A 10,741-nucleotide genomic window follows, 5' to 3' on the forward strand; every position below is an offset into this window, starting at 1 on the left:
TCTAACTTGGATCTTGCTACTGATCCACTCCTATGACAAAGGTCACATTTCTAATGACAAAAGTAAAGAAAGGAAGGTAGTAACATGGTGCCAGTGGTGCAGTTGAATTTTACTTTTATTTTACAACTTAGGGGCTATTCTAGCTAATAGGCCTTTTCTAGTCAGAACAAGAATGCTCCCTCTGTTCTTCAGGGAGATTGTTAAGATTGATTATCTCAATGCATTCTAGCTGCCTGTGCATACATAACCTTTCTGAATGCTTGCTTGTGGTAGAAACTCTTCTCTGTGTTTTGCAGGTACTTCTGAACTTTCAGCTTCTTCCCCGTCTCTCTTTGCCTCTGATTTCTCTCCCATTTTCTTATGAGACTTGTTTTTTCTCAAATGCAATTTTTCTCTTTCTTGTCTCTCTTTCGCACCTTCAGGTTGCTAAAAGGCAGGGAAAAAATAGCAGGAAATTAAAAGAGACTCCTACAAGAACAAAAACAACAAAAAACCTTCTTTATTTTATTTCACTATGTAATAAAATATTCCAGTAACCTGCCTCACCAAGATCAGCTTTACAAGGATGGGCTCAAATTCAAGGCCCAAGCCAGTCATCCTAAAGCTCAGCAAGAAGAAACACACATTATTTGATTTTATTCTGTATATGATAGGAGGGTCACAGGCTCAGTGGACTTGAAGAGAGCAGACAAGAGGGAGAAAGGGAGGATCTCTGAGATTTCAGCCCAGACTCCATGTTTCTATTCTTTCATGTGACCAGTCTTTATGCCCCTGAAGGCTGCTCAGTGCTAGCTGCAAATACTTCACTGAAAACAAGTTCTGAAAGGTTCTCAAAGACACATTTATATGAGAAAAGCAAAATGCAGGGGAGGACATGAATTACCTTTCCCACACTGTTCGCCTGTCTGATCATGTTGGTTTGAATTGTATCCACAGAGCTCTGAATGCAAAAGACTCTCTGTTTGGAGGCACAGGTTTACGCCCAAATTTTCTTTCACATCTCTGGCCTATTGCTCAGTTCTTTGAGATTAACAAGTCCTTCACATCTCCCAAACTGCAATTGCAACTGAGGCAATGGCAAAAACTTGGTCTGCTTGAAAAACAGATTAAAATACAGCTCAGCACACTTCACTGCTGATTACAGACAGGCAGTGGAATCCATTATTTTAACTAGATCCAAAGCCATATTTAATACATTGCGCTCACTATACCTAATCTTACATCAACTACACACTCATAGACTTCTTAGCCACAGGCATTTTTGAGAAATGATAAATGATAAACCAGACAACCACTGGTGAATGCTGGCACATGAGGCAATGTAAATTTCCAATTGAATAGCTCCTGAAGAAAAAAAATATTAGGGAATGCACTTGAAATTTTGACAATGGTGTAACACTGTTGTCATCATCATAATTCCTCATATTCTTAGAAGACTGCTCATGCAAGAACTATAATTATGGGATCAATCATGTAATTATGCTGCTTATTGAAAAGAGAAATTTTTCACCTCTTTTGCTGTGCAAAGAGAGTTGAAAATTGCTTTTTCATACAAATTGTCAGTGTCAAGAAAGTGGGGAAAAAGAAGGATACTTCCTTCTGTGGTTATTTGATGCCAATGTCAGGTGTTATTCAAGCAGTTTTTGAATGGAGTGACAATTTGATAGTGTTTTTCTGATACTTAAATGTGAGTTAGAATTTATTACCCTTTCTTCCATTGCATGGTACAGCAGATACTACATATTATATAAATATATTAAAGTGTCATAAACAAAAAGTTGTTACTGACTACTTCATCAACACACACCAGAGAAAATGCTCATGGCTCTGGATAGAATGATGGGGAGAAGGATAAAATGGGGGGAGAATCCCCTGCTGGCTGCATGCCCTTTCAGTGAAAATACATTCTGCTACTTACAGCAATAGCTGCTGCAGCTGCATGGTGACACTGCAGAAAGCAGATGGATGGAGTCCTGTGGGGTAAATGAAAAGCCTGTCAAGCACTGGAGTATCTGACAGTATAAAAGGTACCTCCAAATAGGTTAAGTCAGGTTAGCAGCAGCGAAAATGTGAGCCAGGTCTTGCAGCAGAAGTGAAGCAAACCTGGGTTTGTATTGTCATGTTTTGTGGCCACAGCCTTAGAAACCTCTGAAAACATTGCCACATGAGCCAGTGCAGTGTCATGTTTTGAGGATAAACATTCCTGAATAAGCCTAGACAGTAGGTAACATCACATCAATAATCCTCACACTAATGACACAATTTTAACCTTGTTTGTGCTACTTGTAGTTATTCAAGACTACATAATATGAGAAATTCCAATTGGAGTTTATTTCTGCACTTCCCCCAGCAAAGTCACAGCAGTTACACAAAGGATGAAGCTGAGTTGGTTGGTTGGGTTTTCTTCTTTTGTAGTGATCTTAAGTTGGTTGTTACCTACCAAAGAAACTGAGCGTTTACTTTTGAGATGCAATTGCTTTTCAAAGGTCTCTACAAATTCCTGAATAGAGTTTGAGCTTGTCTCTGGACATGAGCTGTCTGCTGAAGGTGTTCTGCTTGCCTTCCTGTGGCAGTAGCATTTGACATCTTGGTCTTCTTGAAATTCCTTGGAGCCCCTGAGGTGGCCTGAAGATGAGCCTTTGGCAGAAGCATGAAGTCGTGTTGCATGGAGGGAGGAAAGCTTGGCCTGAAAAATAAAAGGTCTTTGTTAACTATTAAATAGTAAAGCAGAACACACAAGGCAGGTTTTTTTTCTGCCACAGACAATCTCCCAAACAGTGGTACAAAGTAAAGGACCTTTCCCAGAATTCTGTATATTTTTCTTTTTTTTTTTGTTTTTAACTGTACGAGAATCACACTTCCAAGAACTTGCTTTCTGGAGGCAGCAGCAGCAGAATTTCCTATTATTCCTGGGTTTGAGGATATAAGCTTTGGCACACAATGAACATTTCAAATGTAAAGTGGTTAAAAGTAAACCTCTTAGTGTTCACTGACATTAAAAGGAACCGGGACACTTCATAACCTCAAAAAGCCATGCCTCACACCTGGCTGCAGTTTCTAGGCAGCACTCTCAAAAAGCATTACCCAGCCTTTTGTGGCCACCTGAGTCTGATAAGAGGTTTCACCTACAGTGCTCCAGGTCTTGTCAGCTGTTTGAGTTTAGAGTGTGACAGCAACCATTTCTCACCCACTTCTGCCAAGTTTTCAGCATGCCCTATATGCAGGCAAGATCCTTTATTGCCCAGCTTTGAATTTTCTGCTGCTTTCTTAGGCATATTTGTTTTGAACTAATGAAGGAGTACTTTCAGGGTACTGAGGGACACACCCCTACCAAAGAAGGGGTAGGAAACAGACTTCTACAATTATATTTGCAGGACTGAAGTGGAGAGTGAGAAGACAGTTGTTTAGTTTCCATGTGATTCAATTTTCTGAGGCCTGGCATGCAGATAAAAGCTATTGATCCACATCAGCTGTGTTTAATTGAATGTCTGCAAAGGGGATTACACTGATACAGAACTGCTGTGTCCTGTGGAGTCATGTATTGGTGGTTTTAGAAAGCGAGAGACCTGTAGAAGAGAGGTGTGAGAAGGACACCACACAGAGCTGAGGATACCCCAAACGCTGTCAGCTGTTGATAATTTTAAGGATGAGTAGCTGAACACTGGTAAAATGCAGATGGTGAAAGTTGTGAGAGATGGGAGGTACTGAAAATTACACCCCTGCAGGTGTCAGATTAAAGCACTCCAGGCACCCAGCTGCTGAATACATTTTTGACTGCATATATGTTTTGGATATTATGAGGAATTTATTCACAGAAGGGATGACTAGATATTGGAATGGACTGCCTAGGGAGGTGCTGGAGTTAATGTCCCTGGGCATGCTTAAGGAAAGACAGGACATGGCACTCAGTGCCATGGCATGGTCTAGTTGACATGGCGGTAGATTGGTGAAAGGTTGGACTTGATGATTTCAGGGGTCTTTTCCAACCTAATCAATTCTGTGATTCACTGTTTTATATAAGCCTAGTGCTAAACCTTCAGCTACTAAGTAACCCTGAGAAGTTCTGCTGGCTTTAAGGGAGCTGTGATTGTTTATAACAAAGGAAGGTTTATCCCACTATTTCTGCAATGCTTTCTAAGAAAATCCAGTAGAAAACCATACACTCAGTGCAGGGTTTGTAGTGTGTGTATTGGTTGTTCTGTTATTTTAACAAACAGGGGAAAACTAAACCAACTTGGTATAGTGTTCACATGAATCTACAAACCTTGGACTGCAAGGGACCTGAAACATGTCCTGCACACAAATTCATTCATAATACATGTACTGGCACAACAGATACCTATGCAGCCTTTCTCTGAACAGAGAGACTGTACATTCATATGGCTGCAGCTACATCACATTAGACAGACAGAGAGGCTAAAAATAATAGGTCTCACACCTGTCAGAAGTATCTAATATTGAAGAGTGTTTACAAAATACATGGTACTGGTTCCATTTTTTTCCCCAGGAATAATCTTACTATATCTTATTGCCTCTGAAAATAGTGTTAATGATTTCTGCCATATTATTTTTACTTCAGTTTCAAACCAGTCAATACAGCTGTAAGTTCTGTAAGGTCATATTGTATTGTCACTTTAGAAAGCATCAAAGCAATCCCGTTGTGCTTGAGGGCCAGGAGCACACATTCCATGCCAGGCTCAAAAAGCTAAATGCCTTCTCTGTCATATGGCATCAACATATATTCTTTCCTGGAAATAAAAGTTGTCTCACAGTAAAAATCTCTGGTATCTGTTTCTAGAGGGTTGGGGAAAAATCCCAAACTAAACACAGGAGGACAGCTGAAATGGGGGATTGTATTCAATCAATCTTGTTTTGCAAAGTCTGTAAATGTTTTCTTTTACTAAGACATTTCTTTTTAATTTCCCTTCACAGACAGAATTACAGTTAAGCCCTTAACAAAAAGACTCCAGTTTACCTATTGATTTGGCAGCAATGGTCCAGAAAAGGGACTAGCTTTCCTCTCAAATGCCCATCTGCCTCGGTGGGCTAAGGATAAAAAGCTAGACAGACAGGTCTATGTAATCATATTACTGCGAGTGTGCCTTCTCTCACAGTGCCTTTGCATGATACATTAAATTCTCCACCATCAAAATGGGGATTTTTTTTGCCTGTGCTGGGAAAGCCAGAAGCACCAAGGGATCTCAGGGATTGTTTCTCATTCCCATTAGTAGTCCTTTTTTCTGTGTTGGGTAAAGGCCACTCATGCCCAGTGTATCTATTTACAAAACAGCAAATCTTCTGCTAATCGACCATCTCAAATACACAAAAGGTAACAAACAGAAATACTTCACACAACAAATATTGTTGTCAGCATAATTTGCCTTATCTCTTTCTCAGTTTCTGTTGTAAACAAGTTAAATGTTTGTATCTTTTGGGCTTGATTTGAGAGCTTGCACAGCTATCAGTAAAAACATGAATCTTCAGTGTGTCAGCAAAAGTGTTCTTTTTTGCTGGAGTTTATGCAATAATCCGAGTATTCTAGGGATATTTTGGAACATCTGACATTCAGATGCTCTCCCGTGGCTTCATTTCCTTTCTAGAATCTTACAGACAAGCATATATTTCTTAAAAATGCTTTGGTCTGGCCTTCAATTGGTCTATAGTAACAACAGTGTTGTAGATGTTCGTCAAGTTCAGTTTAAATTAAATACCAGTAACATCAACAGCAGTCATTTGTTCTGCTCTCACTCTCAGTTGTCTTGGCAATTTTCTCCCTTGAGCAACAATGTATATTTGAACGTGAGTACATGTATAGGGTTGTAAAATTCTTACTAGTTTTCCTTTGCCTCCAATCTTTTCCTTACAACAAAATGTTTGGGAGGTAGGATGTGCTCTGAACAAAAATTATGCAGAGTAACTAGAATGTGTCAAGGAAAGTCATAGCTGGAGGCTTCAAAAAGGGTATCAGAGTTAATTTGTCTAAAGTTTGCCAGGGGAACAAGTTAAATAAAGGAGATGGGAATAGCTGACTTAATTATCCCCTGGCAGTTTTTGCATCCAGCATTGGACCCCAGCAACATGCACAGGTCTGAGCTTTCCAGGAGAGTGAAGTTATGTGTTGCTTTAGCCTGATAGATTGCAGTTATATGTTTTAGCCTGACTTGCAAGTGACACAGTGAAGGATTAATATAATTTTGTGCTCCCCTCTGCAAAGTGTGAATGACTTTAGCAAAGGCGTTTTGCAAAGCTTATCTCAGGAGCGTTTGCGAGGTATACCAAGATATTGGGGGGGGAAAGAAGAAAACTGTTCTTAGTTTGGGAGTTATTCTTCAAAGCTTTATCTATATTTAGGATAGGGACTGTACCACGATAGGATACCACAGGAGTTTACTTCTGTCTTTGAGGTGGGAGCAGTGGCTTGAATGTCTCACAACAGCACTGCAAAGATCAACACACCAGTTTGGAGCTGAAAGTGATTTTCCAGCAGAACTACGTTTTGTGCTACCCTGAGAGCACTTTGCTGTGTAGCACCAAAAGGCTCATGATGCAGAAGCAGTTCACATGGGCAGGACTGCTCTGCTGCTGATGCCCTGAATACCAGCCTTGGATATGAAACCAAGTGAACTGGCAGTGCTCTTTGGGCAGTACCATTGTACCTGCACAAGGAGCTCTTCCCAACAGCTGTGTCAGAACTTGCTGACTTGATTTTCATCTAAACAGGGGAGTTATCTCAATTTTCAGTGCTGAAACAGAAGAAAGGGTACACTGAGATGTGCTAAGGAGGTATTAGCTCTCAGAAGAGATACATTCTAATCTCAGTTATTATTCCTCCTGATAATTAGCACTGTTCTGATAAAATGAAGACAATATTTAAATAACAGTACCAGTGTTAACGGTCTTACAACAGTTATAATTTGCAATAATAAATCTTACAGCACTTATAATTTGGAATAACTGTGCAAAAAACACACATCCAGGTACAATAGCTCTCAAGTTACTGCTCTCAACAAGGAGATGCTCTGTCTGGAGGTATTTCCAAGGCATCAGTAGCGCGCATTTATTTAACTTCTAGCTTTGGTTAGACAACATATATATTAGTGCTCTTTACTACCAACTACTTAACTTCCAAATCAAGAGTTCATTTCAAAATGTATCCCCAAGTCATAAAATCCCCAGACAAATCTTCCCATCTCATTCCTCCAGTCAACATCTGGCACTGAGAAATAAAGCAGTTAAAATTTATATCTTCTATATTAAACTTGTGGAGCAAGACAAGTTTGTGTGAAGCATTAATTTAAAGGCCAGATATTATTAGGTGTACATAATATCTTTAGCTTGTTAAACAGTAACATCAAAAAAATAATAGTCTTTCTGTCAGCTAACTTATCTAAATTCTAGGTATCGATTAAGGGATGCAAGTATAGCAAAGTATAGCTATTAGCTAAATATTTAAATAGCTTTTGAATAAACTACAAGGACAAGCTTCAAATGAAATGTCTGCACACACAAATACAGACACAAATATACAAGATGTGTTCAGCACCTTGATGAATGGAAAGAGATTTAAAATACATCCTTGTACTCCAGTTTCTCTTGAGGCCTAAAGAAATCACATATGTATGGATCTTTGAGTGAAAAACATGAAATACAGTAAAATTAATTAACCTCCTTACCCTGCAACTAATAAATGTTATGTATTCAGCATTCTGATGGAATACAGCAGCAAAGCTCTAGCTCAGAGTCTGTCTTACAATCTGCAGCTGAGGTGAAATATTAGAGTAAATAACAAATGTGGCTGGTCAGACCAGGTTACCTCTCCAGCCTGTCCATGAATTCAAAGAGGGAGGAAGTGGTTTTGGACTTGTTTTTCTTAGCCAATCTTTTGGAAATAAAAAATCCCACATCTTAGAACCTGAAAGCTACAGAGGAGAAGAATTTGCAAGGTGGAAACATAAAATGGGACCAAAAAAAGTTTGGAAAAGATTAGCTGTTCCTCCCCAGTACATAAGCATTTGCTTCATTGCAGCCATAATGATCTAAGGATATAAGAAAAAAAAATGGTTTGTAAGGAAACATAATATCTTTGTTAAGACAACTGATTTAGTTGGAACAAAAGGAGACAGGTTTGGACCACCTAAATGGTTATTCAAAAGCTGAAATGAAAGCAACAAACCTTGAATAAAGAGATGACTGAACAGTTGTTTTCAGTTTAACCCAATTTTGATAATCACTTAGATGGTTGTGAGCTGCCTTCTGCACATGAACCTCCCCCTTTCCTAACTGTTGTTTTAAGAATAAATAATGTACTCCTACCTTAAAGTCTTACTTCACAGTTTAGTAAGCTTTGTTATGTGTTGTATCATTGTTTTCAGAGTCAGATGTTTTAAACAGGAGGGACTGCATCCTCTAGCTTAAAATAGAAGTTACACTTATCTGAGAACAGGTAAATCTCAAGGGATAAAGGGTAAAGCTTCCTGGAGACAATATAGTTGCATAATTAGGTCCAAATCCTTTTAATACATATGGAGTTATACAGTTTTTCACATGAGAACAGACTAATTACAGAACAGTCACTATATATGCAGGGGCAAAATGTTTTGATCTCTGCCAGTTGTGCTGAGCAGCCAGCACATACAGTAATACACAAATGGTATTACAGTAATACTGCAGTAACACATAGTTAGGCAGCTATTACATGCTTCTCCTTACATTGCTGGTCCTATCATCACTTATCTTGGTGTTTGCCAGTTTTCTGTATTCCAAGACCCCAGAGGCTTGACCCTGTCAGACAGCTAAATTCAAAAAGCAACTAGCAGCTGTCAGCAGGAACTGAACTTACTTGGCAAGGTACAAGCACATCCTCATACATCCCTGGGGCTGTACCTCCGGGCATGGAACTTATATTTATATGTATACCATGTGCACACACAGAGAAAGCTGCACACGGCTCTTACCGGTAGGGATGCTCTCCTTTCACTCCAGACTCGTGGCTGACGTTTCTTGTGGCCTCTGCCTTCTTTCTCCTCATCGATCAAGTTGTGGCCCCAGAAGCTGCTCATCCATTTTGCAAAGAAAATATCATCATCCTCATCATATTCCATGTACAGATGCTCCAAACTTGGGGGGGGTGGGCGAGGGGTGTCCCAACCAAACAAGGCAAAGCAAGGCCAAATTCCACCACCACGCCAGTAGCTTCAAACTGTTCTGCCAAGAAGAGGAAGCAGACACAGGTTCAACCACACTTTCTGCACTCTCTCCCCAAAATCTGTCCCACTGTAGCTGCGGGCACTGTCTAAACATAGTCAGCCCTTTCTCATCTCTTTTCAACGAGGTTTCCTTTAACCTTTCCGTTGCAGCCATGTCCAATATGACACTGCTGGAGGGTGTGGGTGGCAGGGCTGTGGCTGCTCCCTGTGTTGCTGCTGAGTGCCCCAGCTGTCAATACCAATGCAGCATTGCCCACAGTTACATGCCTGTGAGGGGCAGACCCAAAGTAGGCTTGTGATTTTTGGGAAGCAGAATTGACATATTGATGTTAGTCAGAAATTGGCATAGATGCTTGCAGAGACCTAGCTAGCCCTGTGGGAGGGATCATAAATGGATCATAAATGGCCCACTCTTCTGTTGCTCTCTCTCTCCTGACCTCTGTTGCTTCTGCTCTGCCTTCAGTATTTCAGAAACATTGTCTGTCTAGATAAAAACCCTCCCTGAAGCAAATGCTCATTCATTTTTGGGTTATAACAGACAGTGCAAGCTTGCAGCTGCTGCTTTTCACCTGAGTAATTTCATCTGCCGTATCAGGGGTATGGGAGGCCCTGCCTCACTTGAAGGCACTCAGGGTTAAAATGTGCTGGTTCTTCCTCACCAGCCCTGGGTGTAAGCCTATACCAGAGAACAGAATAGGGCCAGGAAATTACTTCCAGCCCTCAGACCAGGTGTCTAAACTGACCTCATGTACCCTGCATGGTGTTTGTGTTGAGGGTCTCTTCAAGGCTTTATGCTGTAATTACTGCACTGTTGTCATTTTTGTGTTTCCTTTATTTCAAAATCTCTGGTATAACACAAAATCTGTTGTGGCCCACAATGTTGTCTGCATGGTATGAAACTGGAAGATGTGTTACATGATTTGAGGAGGAAAATGAGGCCTCTAAGGCTGTAGTGCTGTTGGGATGGTTTTGGAAGATTGCATGCATGGGAGGAAGAAATCAAATCTAACTTCTTACTGGAAGAAGTCCGTGGTGTGTGCTGGTGTTCTTCTGCTGCCCAGGCATTGCTGTGGAGATGCTGGTTGGTCTTGACAGAAATAGGCCAAAGGGCTTGCTGGTAATTTAGCATTACAGAGAATCAGTGGTGCAGCATTAAATCTTTTCCCCAACCTGTTTAGAACTACAGATGTAGCTACAAAACTTGTTTCATTCATGGGGGTGTAGGTATGAGGTGTAAGTACAATGTGGGACTGTCCATTCTGAACAATACAGGTGAAGGGAATGATTGGTCATGGATGTCTATGTGCCCATTTTTACCCTGTCCATAGCAGGCAAGAGTGTGATTAGCAGAGGGACCTGAGTACATGGGTGTCCAAACGTAATTCCCTCAGATGTTCTGTGTGACAGCTTGGAGACACTACCATACCTGAAGCATCCTGGACGGGGGAAAGAGAAATAACTGCAAAACAGTACAGTAAGAAGACACCTGGAGCAATGAAAAGCATGTGTGGGCTGATTTTCTAGGTGGGGAAGGA

The 10,741-nt window shown here is 40.5% G+C and overlaps 1 protein-coding gene across 1 annotated transcript; it reads right to left on the minus strand.

Annotated features, from left to right (window-relative positions):
• Window positions 1–225: 225 nt before the first annotated feature.
• LNP1 (leukemia NUP98 fusion partner 1) lies at window positions 226–9,110 on the minus strand. Its single transcript, XM_062512306.1, has 3 exons — window positions 8,955–9,110; window positions 2,441–2,686; window positions 226–426 (listed from the first exon to the last, which is right to left on the minus strand). The coding sequence occupies exons 1-3, from the start codon at window positions 9,099–9,101 to the stop codon at window positions 226–228; spliced, it is 594 nt and encodes a 197-aa protein (XP_062368290.1). The 5' UTR covers window positions 9,102–9,110.
• Between the last annotated feature and the right edge of the window lie 1,631 nt (window positions 9,111–10,741).

The sequence above is a fragment of the Cinclus cinclus genome, chromosome 2 (assembly GCF_963662255.1).
Source record: "Cinclus cinclus chromosome 2, bCinCin1.1, whole genome shotgun sequence".
Classification (NCBI taxonomy): Eukaryota; Metazoa; Chordata; class Aves; order Passeriformes; family Cinclidae; genus Cinclus; species Cinclus cinclus.